Here is an 18,377-nt window from a genome sequence, read left to right on the forward strand (position 1 = left end):
TCAGGCTGTGCTGACGTGAACTAGCTCCCTTCTGTCTTCAGCAGGAGCCATGCTAACGTTGCCTGCTGCCAGTGTGCAGGTTCCTCTCCAAAAGCTTTTCAAGATAACGCCACAGTAGTTTCGAGTCCACAACACTAACTTTCGTTGTCTTGTGATATTGTTTTATTTGTATTTATCGCGATTTGCTACTTTACCGTTGAGCCATCAAAGGCCTTCTCTATAAAATCGAATCAGTCAAAGTGGATTTTTGGCCGTTTGTATAACTTCTCATACTGGCATTTCCTGATGTAGAAAATAACTGCTGGTATGTTTAATACTCTCTGATTTGAATGCTTCTTTACCCATATACCTTATAATTTGTCTCAATTATTTATATTATTTCTTGCAGTTTGAGATTTTTCAAAGTTCTGACAGTGTGTCAGCTCAGTGTTGTATATTTCATACAGTATGACTCATCGTGTCATCTTCAGGTGCTGTTGGCAGCGGCGGTGTGCACCAAGGCTGGCAAGGCCATTGTGTCGCGGCAGTTTGTTGAAATGACACGGACACGAATTGAAGGCCTCCTTGCTGCATTTCCAAAACTGATGAACACAGGGAAGCAACATACCTTTGTGGAAACGGACAGCGTCCGTTATGTGTACCAGCCGCTGGAGAAGCTCTACATGGTCCTCATCACCACCAAGAACAGCAACATCCTCGAGGACCTTGAAACACTCAGACTCTTCTCTCGTGTGGTAAGCCTTGTGTTGTGAGAAAGATTACAATTACCGTGGCGTTGCGTGCCCCCATCAATTTTAAAAGTTCGGGACTATACTGGATGTTCTCACCTAGGATATGACTATCCAGAGAGGTTCGTAAGATGTCACATTTAACTGGGGCTGAACAATGAATCAAATTCACATCAAGTTGTGAACTTGATATCGCCAAATAGTAGAAAGCAAATCTGAAATTGCAAAGGCTGCACTTTGGGGGTAAAACACTCTGCTTCATTTCAGTCGATTGATATGTACCGTATGTGTATTTTATTTATTTACTTATTCAGTCAGATAGTGTTGAGACAAGTTCAGAGTTTCATTGTTTTATGAAACATGAAAGTTGACGTGCTAAAGTCACAGATTCTTCTGCTTTGTTGTTGTAATCTGAATTATGACTTCCTGATTTAGCTTTATGCTCCATTTATTTGGGGCATGTCCTGATCTGATATCACCCTAAAAAAACATATCAGTCTACATCCAAAATCTCATGTAGTCCATTCCAGACTCCCCTCTTTTAGTCTTATGCAGCTGAAGTAAACTTGAATTGTTATTTTGCATATCAAAGAGTATAATTCATTTTGATTGACTTGATTAGGGTTATTTCCCAGGGCCCTATAATCCAGTTTGTACTAATTTTCAATGTCTATTTATAAATGGGTATATATTTTATCATGTCGGGTGGTCGATTGGTTAGCACGTCGGCCTCACAGTGCAGAGGTGCAGGGTTTGATTCTGGCTCCGGTCTCTGTCTTGTGTTCTCCCTATATCTGCGTGGGTTTTCTCCGGGTACTCTGATTTCCTCCCGAATTCCCAAAAGATGCATAGCAGCCTGATTGAACACTCCAAATTGTCCCTCGGTGTGAGTGTGAGGGCAAATGGTTGTTCGTCTATGTGTGCCCTGCGATTGGCTGGCAACCAGTTCAGGGTGTCCCCCGCCTACTGCCCGAAGACAGGTGGGATAGGCTCCAGTATTCCCCGTGACGGATCAGAAAATGGATGGATGGATGGATGGATGGATGATTGCCTCATACCTATTGTTGTCACTTGATCAAGTTATGAAAGCAGCTATCATTGCTGCTGATGTCAAATCGGCTTGCTATTGGTATCGGACAGTAATCTCAGCTGCATCATGTATGTTTTGAGTGAAGGAAGATGCACAGTAGCCGATATGTTTTTGTATAAACAAATGTCACTCTAAATAGGAGGCATAGTTTTGCATTGCACTTAATTGAACGGTGTTTGGTTTTTTTTTTCTTCTTTCTTCTTTCTACCCACATTCTTGCTGCTGTAGGCTGTAAATTTCCCCAGTGTGGTACAAATAAAGGATATCTCAACAAAAATGTTTGACAGAAATGATAAAAACATTCAAAATCTGCTCTATTGTAATTTTCAGCACGTTTCTAGTCCAGATCTCTAAAGTAAAAATTGAAACGCGGGACTGTATTGTCAAAAACAAATCACGAGTGATATGTCTTCAATACATTATATCCATCCATCTATTTTCTGAACCGCTTATCCTCAGTATTATACTTGAAATCTTATTTGGCAACTCCTCCCCGCTGACACAAACCACAATATGCCATTTCCGGTCCTTCTTAGCTGTTTGTCGCATTATTTTGTATAATTTTCTCTCCAGGCATCTCTTAAATTAAACTTCTATTTTGCTGTTCAGTTGGAAAGCCCCCTCGTTGTCATGTTTCTTGCCAGCCATCTGTGAAATGTGTACCCAAGCACTCAATAATGGAAACATTATTAAGGAGAGATACCGACGCTCGTTCCTACCGACTGCTGTCAGGCTGATGAATAAAAAATAACAATCATAATAATAATAATTAAATGATGTGAAGGAAAATTGTAAATAGTACTGCGATTTATCCATTGTGTTCATATTGTATTTATTAGAAAGATGTTTGTTGTTGTTTTTTTTCCCCCTCTTTCTCCTTTCTTCTTTCTACATACATTCTTGCTGCTGGAGGCTGTAAATTTCCCCAGTGTGGGACGAATAAAGGATATCTTATTCAGTTTAGTTTAGCCATTAGCATGGTATGCCAGTTTTTTGTTAATTTCTCCTCGTAATCCCTTTGTGAGAACAGTACTTTTAAGAAGTGAGAACAGTACTTTTAAGAAGTGTCGCATATTCTCCGTCAGCTAACTACTGTGGCGTGGCAAAGATCTTGCCTCGATCTGCAGACCAAGTGACGTAAGCACGCGTGTCCAACCTGTTGAACGTCTCTACCAATTCAGTTCTTGTGAAAACGTACAAATATCCGATTATCATTTTTGCAATTTATTCTGTTTTGATGAAGCACAAAGTGCAGATTTAGACTCACAGTCATGTGAAAATTGTTCTTTTGAGCCTTGTGGAGTTTGACGGTGTTTGGAATACCCAGCTTGACTTGATTGCCCCCCCCCCCCACCACCTTTTTTTTCATTAATGCATTTTGTGGGTTTGTTGTTGCTTAATTCTAATGTCTCTTTTATGTTCATTGACTGTTTTAATGTTGCACCATACGTTTGTCATGTATAATCCATCCAACATTATTGTTCAGTAAATCGACATTATTTATGCCTTTTTTGTGCACTTTACTCAAAGCAGATTCAACAAAATACAACTGACAAAATTATCTGAAGTACGTTCTCAAGAGTTTGCACGCACATTGAGCAGAGATGGCATCTGTTTATGGTTTCATTGGAAGAGAATGTGCTTCTGTATGTCACCAATGCAAAGATAAAATCACAAGTTATTAGAGGAAAAAAAAGATGAGTCATAAAAAGAATGTATTTCTGGCTAGAGTAAGAAGAAAACAGATAAATTGTGTGCATGAATACAGACTGTTCTGAACCAAAACTTTTAAAACGTGAGACACGCCACCCACTCATGACAAGGGGAAAAAATGGCAAGTAAATTGCAAGTATGTTCTAACTGCTGTTATAGTGTGTGGTCTACTCAAGATAACAAACACACACACAGATAATTGGGAACAATCGCGAATCTCCTCCCTCAAACCAGATGTCTGCCATGGTGTTAAGACTGACCTGTGAGATACAGCATGGTGCCTGCGGGCATTCTGACTCGTGGGGGGGGGGGGGGGGATATATATATACAGTATACTGTATATAATAATTATAATATGTTGTTGGAATATAACCAGAAGCAAGGCGAACTGTTAACTTATATGGCAGTTGTCCAGGACCCAATGAATTAGGATTTCATGTCAAATATTATTTTATCCTATCACGTATTTTCACGACCATACGGCCCACCGCATCAAGTCGGTTTCTGTATTTAACACATACATAGCACGCACTGCATTATTGGATGCAGGCATGGTAAAATGTACACTAGCTGAAACATGTGCGGTAGTGTGCATGCACGCTTGAGTATGTTTTTAAAAAGGTAGCACGAGCAAAACTGAATTTGGTGATACTTTATTGAAGTACAGTAATTAACACTACACTCACATTATTTTTTGAATCAATCCTCGTCCTCATGAAGTCAAGATGGCGCCCGAGTCTGCAGCATTTTCAGCATTTTTTGGCGAAGACATTCATCAAAGAGGAGACTCTGTGCTTGGTGGTTGCGCCTTCTTTGCAGCGTGGGTATACCAGCACTGTTTTTGACTGGGAGGAATGTCGGCGCCATTTGACTGTCGTTGCTGGACAGTCCCGGGGCACTTATGTCTTGCGCCTGTAATGGGCAGGATTTTTCACAGCCCCGCTCTATTCAGCGGAGAGATCGGTGCTGTTGAACGGTCTGCGGCTGGATGGATGTAAGTCTTGAGGAGCCGACGATGAGAAGAAAGGAGCGTTAGCGCTGAGTGCCGATGCGGATTTGGAACTGGGAGTCGCGGCTTGGAGTTTGAAGTGGATTACGTGGGACAGGAGAAGTGAACAAATCTCTTTTCGTCAATGGACGCTACAGCTTCGTGTTTGCTTTCAAAACTTAGCTTGTAGCAGACGTGTGCACATTTTCAGCATCTATAACTGTTTTAGACAACAAATGTATGCAGAAAAGTGGTGGGTGAAGATTGCGCGACTGTCTGTGTCCTATGTGTTGTGTTGTGTGCGAGAGTGGCTGCCTTTCCAGCAGCTCCTATATTTTGTTGTTCTATTTCTTCCTTTCATAACTTTGCTGCTGTGAATTGGGATTTCTCCATTGCGAGACTAAAGGTTTTCTTATCTTTTTTCTTATCCACAAATCCATCAAAGTCCTCAACTTTGTCTGAATTGAACAGCTGGGCAAGTTCTCATTGAACATGCTGCACCACAGTAGTCCTTGCGTGGAATGGATAGTTGGCGGCGTTTCATCAAATGAAAGAAATAAGACAGACTTTGAAAATGCTGGATTTTCATTTCTTCTGCAAGCATTTTTGCCCACAGTCATATGGTGACTGTGGTGACGCTTGTCCCGGCCGGCTGTTCTGTGACCGTGAATCCATTAAGTACTCGAGTTGATCTTTCAAATCGGGCCACCCCGCCCCTTTTCCGCGGAAACTCAGCTTTGTCTTCTTGACTTGGCGAAGCCCGTTCTCCTGCTTCCTCCACTTGCGAACGAACCATGCATTTGTTACTCTTAAATTCTCTTGCGGCTGCTCGATTGACATGTTCCTCCGCGTAACTGATCGCTTGAAGTTTGAACTGTGCTTCGTAAGCATTAGGGATGTGAATCTCAGCACTGAGGACGATTCGATACACATCACGATCCACTGCCAGCGATGCGATACTTAAACGATACATGGAATTTTCTGGCGATGCGATACGTTTCACCGTCGTCACGATGCGATACGATTCGATACACATTAAGTTCAAATCAATGCGATCCGATACGATACAATGCAATTTGTTGCGATATTGTGCAATTAAACATGATGCAAATAAGCAAAGAAAAAAAGCTTTTAAAAAGATGGAATTCAGTATGGTATTACAAAAAGGATACCACTTTATTCCTTATAAAGAGTAGAACTTGTAAAACAACTTATTTAAGCCCTTTCACAATTGGGTTTTGTGCAAAGAAAATGTAAACAATTTGGCACCTGAGACTCACAGCTGTTGCTATAGTGTAAACACAGACTCTCACTGAGTGTCTTATATGAAATATTCATATATACAGTGCCCTCCATAAGTATTGGCACCCCTGGTTGAGATGTGTTTTTTAGCTTCCAATTATTTTATTTTTTTTCTAAATAATATGGGACCTTAATGGAAAAAAAGAGAAAAATCCAACCTTCAATACAAGTGCATTTATTCAGTGGGGAAAAAATCCCACATAAAGAAATAATTATTTGACATCAAATCACCTGTTCCACAATTATTGGCACCCTTAACAATTCCCAGGAAATAAATATAATTGAAGCATTTCTGTCATTTCTACAGTAGTTTACAAAGTTTACCAGAGTATGTAGGAACATTTAATTAGTAATTCATCACTTCCTGTCTCCCTGGGGTATAAATATGACGTGACACCGAGGCCATTTCTCTTATCCACTCTTAAACATGGGAAAGACAAAGGAACACAGCATACAAGTGAGGCAGATGTGCGTCGACCTTCACAGGTCAGGCAGAGGCTACAAGAAGATTGCCACTCAACTGCAGCTGCCCATATCCACTGTGAGAGGAATAATTAAGAAGTTCAAAACAACTGGAACAGTGGTAAACAAGCCTGGACGAGGAGCCAAGTTTATTTTGCCACCACGCACAGTGAGGAGGATGGTAAGAGAAATCAAAAGATCTCCAAAGCTCACTGTTACAGAATTACAACAAATGGTAGCATCCTGGGGTCACAAAGTCTCCAAATCAACCATCAGGCGCTGTCTACACGCCAACAAGCTGTTTGGGAGGCATGCACGGAGAAAACCTTTCCTCACTCACAATCATAAACGCAAGCGTCTGGAGTTCGCCAAGCGGTATTGGGGCTTCAACTGGGACCGTGTGCTTTGGTCAGATGAGACCAAGATTGAGCTTTTTGGCAACAAACACTCTAAGTGGGTCTGGCGTACCACGAAAGATGCGCATGCTGAAAAGCACCTCATACCCACTGTGAAGTATGGGGGTGGGTCAGTGATGCTGTGGGGCTGTTTCGCTTCCAAAGGCCCTGGGAACCTTGTTAGGGTGCATGGCATCATGAATGCTTTGAAATACCAGGACATTTTAAATCAAAATCTGTTGCCCTCTGCCCGAAAGCTGAAGCTGGGTCGTCACTGGGTCTTTCAGCAAGACAATGACCCTAAACATATGGCCAAATCTACACAGAAATGGTTCACCAGACACAAAATCAAGCTCCTCCCATGGCCATCTCAGTCCCCTGACCTCAACCCCATTGAGAACCTGTGGGGTGAGCTGAAGAGGAGAGTACAGAGGAGAGGACCCAGGTCTCTGGATGATTTAGAGAGATTCTGCAAAGAGGAATGGCTGAAGATCCCTCTTTCTGTCTTTTCCCATCTTGTGAAACATTATAGGAGAAGATTAGGTGCTGTTTTGTTGGCAAAAGGGGGTTGTACAAAATATTAACACCAGGGGTGCTAATAATTGTGACACACATTATTTGATGTCAAATAATTATTTCTTTATGTGGGATTTTTTCCCCACTGAATAAATGCACTTGTATTGAAGGTTGGATTTTTCTCTTTTTTTCCATTAAGGTCCCATATTATTTAGAAAAAAAATAAAATAATTGGAAGCTAAAAAACACATCTCAACCAGGGGTGCCAATACTTATGGAGGGCACTGTATATATATATAGAATCTATAGCGCAAGATGTCCACCCATCCACTGCAAGTGCAACTCTTTGCGCACTGTTCAGCGACACAGTAATCTCACTTCTCACTTTGTTGTACACATCGGGAATATGTTTGTAAGTGAACACAGACCTGTCTGGTATTTTATACCTGGGTTCCAAAACGTGAACGAGTTGTCTGAAACCCTCGTTGTCCACCACGCTAAGGCTGGAGGTCTTTGCATATGAAATAAGCAGTGGCCTTAGTTATAGCCATTGCGCGGTCACAGTGAGTTGCAAGGGGACTCCCAAAATAAGAGGCAATTTTTTTCTGATCCTGACCTGGTTTAACAAGAGTTTCTCCGGTGTCCGACGAGGAACTCCCGCTTCCCCGCGGGAGGGAAACTTGTCGGTGATCTGGTGCCATCGGTTTAAGTGGGTCTGCATATTTGTGGTGCTGCCGTTGTATGGCTTCTTAGTGCGACATTCCTTGCAAATTACGGAGGTTTTATCAAGCTTTCCGTCTTTCTTTTCGAAGCCGTAGTATTTCCAAACATAAGATTTGAATGTTGCGGCTGCATTACATATAGTAGTTTCCTTGCTGCTGCGTGCGCTAACTTCCATAATGTTTCGCTCGTTGTGTACTGGACTGTATGTGACGCACGGCTACCGTCCGTATTCAACACAAAACGCAAAGCAATGATGGTGCATTCATTGCGCCTAGGAAAGGGCAGATATGTGACATTTAACATGAATAAAACGGCGATTGAATCGGATTTTACCGATACCCATCAATGCATCGTGATGAATCGCGATTTCACCCGTCAATCGCGTCGTACCCAGTGAATGAGCCGATGCACTCGGATCGCGCACGTGCGCATCGATGTATCGATTAATATCGATTATTTTCCACACCCTTAGTAGGCATGTCTGTTCATAGGTGCCATTTTTGGGGGTCCGAAGTTGTTTAGCTCAATGTACGTGCTGGAATTATACCAACCTACTGGTGAGCTTGCCTTTGAACATGCCTTTAAAGCGTCCTCTTTCACTCCCATCCTTCCTCTTTAACATTCGCATGCCTTCCTCGGTTACGTCCGCCTTTCCTCTTTATAAGCAGCGTGGCCGCTTATCATCAGACAGTCAAGCAGGTATGCTCATCGAGGTCGCTCAGCAACAATCACAGATTTTGGAATTCAGTCCATAGATAAAGCGCCCCACATTACAAAGCGCCCCGTCCATTTTGGAGAAAATTTAAGACTTTCAAGTGCACCCAATGGTTGTGAAAATGGTATCTTGCTTAAATTATACCAGTCAAGAAACCTTTGCCTTTGTCTGAGAAACTGATGTAAAGTATCCCCTTTATGCCTCTCCAGATTCCAGAATATTGCCGTGTGCTGGAGGAGAGCGAAATATCAGAGCACTGTTTTGACCTGATCTTTGCCTTTGATGAGATTGTGGCTCTCGGCTACAGAGAGAATGTCAACCTAGCTCAAATCCGCACTTTCACAGAGATGGACTCCCATGAGGAAAAGGTTTTCCGTGCTGTCAGAGAGGTGAGTTCATCAAAGTGATTTTGGGCCTTTTCCGTCTGGGTTTATACTCCCGTTTTCCAGGTGTACAAAATGACAACCGTTTGTCTGTGTGCAACAGCAAATGACAAATATTCAGCACCGTGCTGCAGTTGGAGAATGAAATCTGCGGACCCATTGCAATTTCTTAAATTTTGGCATAAATTCATCATACAATGTCATTTGATATGATCTAAATCAGTGTTTTTCAAACTTTTTTGAGCAAAGGCACACTTTTTCATTGAAAAAAATCTCGTTATATTGTTACTATAACCGTTTTTAACATTGAAGAATGACGCTTTAACAGCTTGAATTGGAATCAAATGAACACAAAGAAAAAAGTATTTTATTATCTTTCATATTTATTGTTTCACTGTCGTCCTGCATTCATTCATTCATCTTCCGTACCGCTTGATCCTCACTAGGGTCGCGGGGGGTGCTGGAGCCCATCCCAGCCGTCTCCGGGCAGTAGGCGGGGGACAGCCTGAATCGATTGCCAGCCAATCGCAGGGCACACAGAGACGAACAACCATTCACGCTCACACTCACACCTAGGGATAATTTAGAGTGTTCAATCAGCCTGCCACGCATATTTTTGGAATGTGGGAGGAAACCGCAGCACCCGAAGAAAACCCACATGCGTCACAAATTCGCTTCTCTCTCGTCCAAACACAAGGCTAGCTGTTGCTGCTCCCTCGTGGTATGGGAGGGTACTACATGATTACTTACTGGGCGAAAGACCGCACAGGCATACAAATTGGATATTTTCCCGCGGCACACGCGTTGAAAAACACTGATTGTTGTACAGTTGGTGCAGAAAATCATTGAACCATTTTAGAGTGACCAGTAGCAGTGAAATTAGCGAGGATCACTATATTGCTATTGTACATTGATTAGTATTTTTTTTCAGAAACTTTGAGTTGCCATTACATTTATGACTTACCTCCAAAGCGCCTGTTTCTCTCTCTCTCTCACTATAAGGAGGGAGAGAGGGAGAGGGAGAGAGAGGGAGAGAGATCTCTAAACCCTTATCACTTACTGTAGATTTAATTATTAACAGACCTTTTCAATAACAAGTGCATTCCTATTTGTTGCAGCCAATTCACACTCATTGTCTGCTTTGTAATTGTGTAAAGTTTGTAAGAGCTGTTTTGCCAAGTCAAATTCCTGTGTCTGTGAATAAGAGTGTTTATGACTGCGATTTCCCAATCTTTATACTGACATTTCATCAACTCGCAGACCCAGGAAAGAGAAGCCAAGGCTGAGATGAGAAGAAAGGCTAAGGAGCTGCAGCAGGCGAGGAGGGATGCCGAGCGTTCTGGGAAGAAGGGACCCGCTTTTGGTGGCTTTGGCAGTGGTGGCATGACCAGCATCTCCTCAGGATCGATCATCACAGAATCCATCGTCGAGCCTGAAAAGCCCAAGATCACACCAGCTCCAGTCAGGTACACAAAATCAGAAATCCACACTTGCAGTCGCTGTTCTTTATTTATTTATTTATTTGTCCCACCGCTGCTCTTTTAAGTCGTCAAGGCTTGTTTGTTTGACAAACTAATACCCCCCCCCCCCCTTTCCAGACCAAGTGGACCAAGTAAGGCGCTGAAGCTGGGGGCGAAGGGGAAAGAGGTGGACAACTTTGTTGACAAGTTGAAGTCAGAGGGCGAAACTATCATGCCATCCTCTGGGAAGAGAGGCTCAGATGTTTCTAAAGCTCTTCCACCACCAGTGAATGTCGAGAGGTTGGGACTCATCTTGGTCGATTTAAACAAACAAACAAGCAAAGGAAAGAAACACATTATATTTTTTAAACAAAATTCCAGTGAGTGCTTTTTGAAGATGAGTAGGCTTTTTAGTCCATATTACACCACACGGTTTAAGACGTACAATGTGAACTCGGTTTCAGCAACTGCCTGACCTTTGAGTTAAGGCATTTTCAAGAGGCTACAAATGGGTGATAACCTCACTACATCTGTGCATACACTTCCAATTCCTCTGGTCTATTCTGCTTTGTTTTAAGACTCAGTGTAGATATGACCACAGAGAATCAATCCCAAGTCATGTTTAGTTTGTTTACTTTAGATATTGGTGCTATTTCTGAACAATGGCTTATTGCAGAAAGACACAAAAAAGTAGCTTGTCATTCATGTTTACACAGCAACTGTTGCTTTTAGTTCCAAAATGTATTTGCCGTCTCCATGTCCCGGTCAGCACACAATTCTTCTCTGATTTGGCTTGCCCTCTACCAGTGTACATCTTCGTGTTGAAGAGAAGATCTCGCTCACTTGCGGTCGTGACGGCGGGCTGCAGAACATGGAGGTGCTGGGCATGGTGACGCTCCGAGTCACAGACGACAAGAACGGACGCATCCGCCTAGTTCTCATCAACAATGACAGCAAAGGATTACAGCTGCAAGTGGGTTGTTTTGCAAAATCTAGGCACACACTTTAGACCATTCGTTGTCATAGAGGAAGAACGCATGCTGAACTGGATTCAAAGTTGATTTGTATTTACTAGTCGAAACTGTATTAGGTTTTTAACATATCTAACTCTTGATTTACTTTTTTTATGTCTTTGAATTGCAAAATTATAAAACATCTGTACTTTACCGTAATGCCTTAGATTCAATTCAATGGCAGCCATTTTTGACCATTTGGCTAATTTAGGAAGGCCAACAGAAAATTGTGCTCTGTCGCTATATGAGCTGTAACATCCTCCTTTCATCAGGGAAAAAATGTGTTTCTACCTTTTATCATTCTTTAGTAATCAGCAGTTGAACATTGCTTAGTTTCTGAGAAAAAGACCTTTTTGTGAAAAGAATTATTTCAAGTAGAACTTGCACTTTGATGCTATTGTTTTTGCATTTGTGATACCTCAAATATCTAAACCAGTGGTGTCAAGCTCATTTTTTGCACGAGCCACGATTTAGTCACCGTTTCATTTAGAGGGCCGTTATGACTGAAACCATGTAAAGAAGTAAAGAATAGCTGTTGATCAAACTTTTTTTAAGTTACTATCATGAGGGGTTTGGTAACAAGAAAATGATTAGAATATATTTCTTATTCATTACTTGTGAGAATAAAAAAATTTGGTAGACGTTTTTGAAAGGATCATGGAGGTTGACATGTTTGAGCTGCCGTCCCGGGCCACATAAAATGATGTGGCGGTCCGGATCTGGCCCCCGGGCTTAGAGTTTGAAACCCGTGATCTCAACAATACTTTTCTACAAAAAAAACCCACAAAAAAGAGCACTTTGCAAAATAACAGTTTAATCCAAGAAAAGAACACAGCACTGATGCATGAACAATGCATGAAGTTTTCCATGAACTTCTCACGAAAGTTGAACTTGATCTGTGTTCTCATCATCACACAGTTTTGCATGGCACTTCGCCACGAGAGATGAGTACTGTACAACATGAACACACTCACAACTATGTGTGGCTCAAGCTCTGCTCAAAGCTCACTCCTGCCATCTAGTGGTGATTTGTCATACTGAAATCATTCCCACGGCCTTGATACTACTGACTGATACTATATTTTTATGTTTTGGCATTCAATGAGATATTGAGCAGCCAGCAACAGTCATGTCCCATCATGTGCTCCTCAGACACATCCCAATGTGGATAAGAAGTTGTTCACATCGGATGCAGTGATTGGCCTGAAGAACCCCGAGAAGTCCTTTCCTCTCAACAACGACGTTGGCGTGTTGAAATGGAGACTACAGACAACCGACGAGTCACTCATACCTTTAACCAGTAAGTTCAAATGTTTAGTGTTTTATCACATTAAGTCAACCTCTTCCCGTTTTTGCTTAGTTCCATTTTAGTCCAAGAAAACATAATTATATTTGTTTAGTTTTTGTCAACAACAATGGTGAACGTTTTTGTCAGGAAAAATAATTTTACCCTTTTCTGTTTTATGTTGTGTCAACTTCAGCAATATAAATAAAGATGTATATTTATGTGCTTCTCGATTTGGGGTTTGTTTTGGTCTCGGGGGACGGGTAGCTGCAGGCTGGAGTCCGGACTCTTGCTATTATTCATTGTCAGTTGTCCATTTCATCCACAATGCTCATTTGTCACTCAGTAAACTGCTGGCCTTCGGAGAGTGGCAACAACTGTGACGTCAACATTGAATATGAGCTGCAGGAGGAGAGCCTGGAACTCAATGACGTGGTCATTACCATACCAGTGCCGTAAGTAGCTAAAATCTTATTTTGGGAGCAACACACGGGGACGTAACTGGCAGTATTAAAAATAAGACTTGGCCATATCTTTCCGAAAAATAATTTGGGATGTGTCATCACAACGCATGTTACTTGAATCTGTTCCCGTGCAGGTCTGGCGTCGGAGCTCCTGTGATCGGAGATCTGGACGGAGAGTACAAACACGACAGCAGGCGAAACGTCCTGGAGTGGTGCCTACCCGTCATTGATGCCAACAACAAGACTGGCAGCCTGGAGTTCAGCATTAGTGGACAGCCCAATGACTTCTTCCCCGTTAATGTGTCCTTTGTATCCAAACGCAACTACTGCGACATCCAGGTAGGATGAAATTGGACATTTGTATCATACAACAATTCAAATACAGTATATTTGAATTATTGTATGATTGAAATGCTGTACAGTAAAACTCCTCTACAACGAAATCATGTTTGCGGCAAGAAATTTTTCACAGCGGGGTTTTTCACTGGAGCAAATCTGATCTCAGATGTAAACACACAAACACACACACAAATGTATGTGTGCACGCGCACACAATTGTATGTGTACTCTTTATTTTTATTCCAATAGTGCATAAGTATGAGCACACGCTTATTTGACACTTCATATACTGCAGTTAGTGTAGAAAAGAAAAAAGGGAAAGAATTTGCAAATTTTACAATCAGCATTCACTTTCACTTACCGTATTTTCACGACTATTCGACGCACCGTACGGTTGGGCGCAGTCTCATTAATGGGTGACATTTCTGTATTTTACACATACACAGGCCGCACTGTACTAATGGGCGCAGTTTTACAGTGGTAAAACATACGCTTAAACATACGGCATGCAAGCATGCTAACACGTTCGCTAACACGTTAGCTTGAAGCATACACTGAAGCTCGAAGCTAAAACACGTTTTTAAAAAGGCAACGAAAGCAGAACTGAGTTCGGGTGTATTTTATTTACAAGGTACTCACATTTTTTGCTCAATCATCACTCAGAAAGCCATCAAAGTCGTCATCTTCTGCGTCCGAATTGAACAATTGTGCAAGTATTGGTAATCCATCCAAACCGCCGGGTTCCCTCTCGTTGTCAGAGTCACTCTCGTCGTCATGTGGCTCCACAGAAATGATGCCGGCTTTGCCAAAAGCTCGAACAACTGTACTAGCAGATACGTTCGTCCAAGCAGCCACAATCCATTCACAGATTGTGGCGTAACTAGCCCGGCGCTGCCTCCCACTCTTCGTGAAGCTGTGTTCGCCATCGATCATCCATTTTTCCCATGCCTTTTCTTTCCACCATCTCACTGTCTCTAACTCGACCTCCCCTCGATCGTCACCCAAGACAGCGTTGCTCAGCTGATGCCATGCAATGAGCTTTTAAGCCAGCCACGGGACGCTTCGTAGTCCTCGATGGCCATAGTTAGCTCTCAAAGGCTAAAAACCTTACGCAAACTGGAGCGCTTCTCTCTCATTAGCGCTCCAGTTAGCGTAAGGTTTTTAGCGTGATAACAAGTAAAGCATTCGGGGAAACGTTCGTTTATTTGAATGTCCGTCGAGCCATAAGCAATTTATTCTGAGCAGCTAATCGGATAGACACACATAGACAGTGAGGTTCCTTTTGGCCAATCGGAGGCCAAGATGATGCTCGTTAAGCCAATGGCAGAGCAGCTATGAGTATGTTGCGTTCAGGAAACTGAGCTGTGTAAACCAGTGTGGTGGTTGCTGTTACCGTTTCCGAACGAAGCAGTAGAGGTCGCTGTTGGATTAAACTTCGTTGTAGTGAATCTGTTCGCAAGGCTAGAGCAGAGAAAATGAAATCGCAACAGGGTTTTTTTTTTCGTCGTATGGGGGTCAGGAGAATGGAAATGGTGTTAATGCATGAAGATTTTTTCCACATTAGGGGGTATTTTCGCCCATGTATGTTTCATTCTAGAGGAGTTTCACTATTGAAATGCAGACAAATTTTGCCATATGGACAAATTCATATCGTGATCTATATTGGGAATTGGGAATTTCTCCATTGCGAGACTAATAAAGGTTTTCTTATCTTATATAAGTAAAGATGTATGTTTGGCCGTTGTCCCTATAATGCTACATTAATATTATTTCAATGGGTAACAAAATATCCATCCAAAACTTAGTTCTTTTTTTACTTACTGACACCATCAACATTAACAAAGTTGACTGACAGGACAGGGAACAAAAAAGCACGACAATGCTGGTGACAAGTCAACAAACTCAAATGCAAATAACAATTTAAAGAGTCCAGGGAAAAAGATATTTACCCACTTCTAAATTGATGTAGTAAAGTTGATTGCTTATTTGATTATAATGAATGCTTTGCTGTCATGCTCCACAAGGGGTGTCAAACTCATTTATTGTTGCAGGCCACTTTAGAGTTACGTCTTCCCTCATAGGGTCATTATCACAGTGAAACCAATTAAATGTTCCATTGTCTTATTGTATTATTACTTGTACACAAAAAATGGATGGGTTACTAGTTTTGAAATCAGTCAGGTCCACTATAATAATTTCTTCAATAATTGTTTTAAGTGAGTGTAATCAGATTTGCAAACTGATTCCAAATTCTCAACACTATTTGTTACACATGACAATTGTACATTTCGGTAGGGATTTTTAGTAAGGATCATGGAAGTTGATTTGCTTGTGCGGGCCACATAAAATGACATGGCGGGCCGGATCTGGCCCTTGGGTCTTGAGATTGACACACATGTTCTAAAACATGCTAATGATGAATGCCTTTTGTTTTTCCTCTGAATCAGGTTGCCAAAGTGACGTACGTGGATGGAGACAGCGCCGTTAGATTCTCGTCAGAGACCTCCTTTGTTGTCGACAAATATGAAATCCTGTAAGAATATTCTAAGAAAAGTGGGGGGCAAAAAAAAAGAAAAGAAAAAAAGGCCCATGAAAAATAGTCCAAATCTGCTCCACCAGACCGATTTACAATTCCTTTGCTGCCCACCCTGTATAATACTACACAGACTGTGTACATTAACAGGATTCCATCATCCCTCTGGCAAATAGTGCTCCAAGTTCTGGGCAGAGCTGCAGTGGTGTATTTATGTAGACGGAAGAGTGAGAGGATCATCTGTAGCGTTCAAAATTGAGATTTCGTAACTACAGCGACACTGTCGTTGACCTGAACGGAGGCCGAGGATGATTGCGGGGCAGGTCACTGGTCACATCACGCTCAGTCTTGTCAGTACAGCCCTGCGACGAGCACTTGGGGGAATGTGACAACAGGAGGCAGTGGAATCAGCCTTCACTTGAATTGGCCCAAGTACTTCCATGCATCCTCCACAACCACCCTTCATCCCTCTGCGTGTTGCATTGCAATAATTCAAAATGGCTGATTGGGGTTCTTACTTTCTTTTTCAGATGTTAAGGTCCTGAACCGCAGAGTTCTAGTTCTTTGGTATGATAAGCAATCAAATTTGTTGTTCTCTCCGATATCTCACTTTTTTTCCCCTTGGGAGGATATTTTCCTAGAAAGGTTACATATTGGCCCTTGGCTCCAAAGGCAAATGCTCAAAATATATTATGTTCTATCTGCAATCGTTTTCATTCATCTTATTGCAATGTGTCCTTATTTCTAACGGTGTATCTGTTAGTTTTTGCTGTATAATTTGTCGACCTTTTCCACCACATGGCATTGAAGTTTGAAATGGAAGAGCAGAGCCCTATCCACCAGTGAATATATTTGATTATTGCAACTGATATTTTTATAAGACCCTTACAGCCTCTCTTCACACAAAATTTAACTCTGTTTCAGTTGTGGCAGTTGGATAGTAGTGACATGTACATTCGAGATGGGCCACACACAACATAGCTTGAAATGCAGCACCACCCCCACCACTCATCACCCCACACCCCAAAAACAAATAAAGTACAGAGCATTTTGAAATTGGGCCCTCCACATCCCAAAGACAAAAACCTTGTGCCCACACCCGTGTTCATATTTTTTTTGTCCTTTTTTGAATATCTTAAGATTATTCAGAATGAGAATGTCTTTCTTGGTTTGTTTTCCACTTGGACTCCCCATATTTCAATTGACGGTTGTGTCGATGTGTTGAATTTAGAAATTAGTAAATCAAGCCTTTTTAAAGTACATTTCTGAAGGGGAATCGGAACATTCCATTGTACAATTAGGGGGAAAACAGAATCTTTAATGTAATAAAATGTATTCTTGAAAAGTACATGGTTGTGTGACGACGTCATTACCGGTACTTAAAATGAAAAAAAAAACCTTTGTGCCCTGGAGTTACATGCTATTTTGAAAACTGAATTCGACAATGAGATGGTGGGCAACCTTGGATGTGGACGACATGTTAGGCATGCGCAAGAGGAATGCTGTACAGCCAAGGGACTTCACCGTGTTGTCTTACAAATTTGATTGAATTACCCAAATCTCACCAATATGTTTATATTCACAGAGTGCTGCTGACAATGGAACTATTCAACTACTAAATGTATTACAACTTTTCCCCCTGCCAGCAGAAAGCAGTTTATCAAAAATATGAAAGTGTTCTGCGTGAGTTAAACTCGCCCTCAGAACAGCCCTCTAATAGTCAAATGCAGCCTTCGTCAAAGTGAAATATGTAAAATCATTGAACGGAATACTGTAGTTGCAAAACACTGGACAGCGCCCATGGTTCGAACTCCATCGGGAATCGCAGGCGTTAGCGTTGCACGAAGTAACCACTGAGCCACACCAGTGCGATGTCGTTCCACTTCCGTATGATTTATCCATGACATCGACAGGTGACGTATCGAGACGAAATTATAGGGGTTTTTTGGGGGGGGGGGGGGGGGTGACGACAGTACACCACTCTTAACTACAATACTCAAAATAATTGCCAATATAAACGGAAAATTTCCGGATGTAAGAATGGTATATACTTAAAAATGTTAAACGAAAAGACAAAACTACTTTCTACATTAACTACCCCGCTAAAGCCATTGCTGTGTTTTTTTTAGGAAGGGGGGGGGGGGGATTACTTGACCTTTTTCACTTGGTGTATTCTCGTGAACTTCGACCCTGAGACGTAGCCCATAGGAGTCGCTGGTATAGTAAAATATATTCTTGAAAAGTGCATGGTTGTGTCTTTGTACGTTA

General features: G+C 41.8%; 2 protein-coding genes across 3 annotated transcripts in view; one reads left to right on the forward strand and one right to left on the reverse strand.

The window, feature by feature from the left end:
* arcn1b (archain 1b) overlaps positions 1 to 17,457 on the forward strand; it is a 102,295-nt gene extending 84,838 nt beyond the window's left edge. For both annotated transcript variants that reach the window (XM_052078964.1, XM_052078963.1), the window contains exons 3-11: positions 471 to 734; positions 8,842 to 9,021; positions 10,276 to 10,481; positions 10,614 to 10,775; positions 11,283 to 11,448; positions 12,641 to 12,788; positions 13,120 to 13,228; positions 13,372 to 13,576; positions 16,024 to 17,457. In XM_052078964.1, coding sequence (XP_051934924.1) covers positions 471 to 734; positions 8,842 to 9,021; positions 10,276 to 10,481; positions 10,614 to 10,775; positions 11,283 to 11,448; positions 12,641 to 12,788; positions 13,120 to 13,228; positions 13,372 to 13,576; positions 16,024 to 16,113 — 1,530 coding nt within the window. In that variant the 3' untranslated portion in view covers positions 16,114 to 17,457. The remainder of the gene's footprint in view (positions 1 to 470; positions 735 to 8,841; positions 9,022 to 10,275; positions 10,482 to 10,613; positions 10,776 to 11,282; positions 11,449 to 12,640; positions 12,789 to 13,119; positions 13,229 to 13,371; positions 13,577 to 16,023) is intronic.
* LOC127609110 (alpha-2-macroglobulin-like protein 1) overlaps positions 1 to 18,377 on the reverse strand; it is a 254,157-nt gene that overhangs the window by 6,735 nt on the left and 229,045 nt on the right. The window lies entirely within an intron of this gene.

Source organism: Hippocampus zosterae, chromosome 10, assembly GCF_025434085.1.
Source record: "Hippocampus zosterae strain Florida chromosome 10, ASM2543408v3, whole genome shotgun sequence".
In the NCBI taxonomy this organism is placed as follows: Eukaryota; Metazoa; Chordata; class Actinopteri; order Syngnathiformes; family Syngnathidae; genus Hippocampus; species Hippocampus zosterae.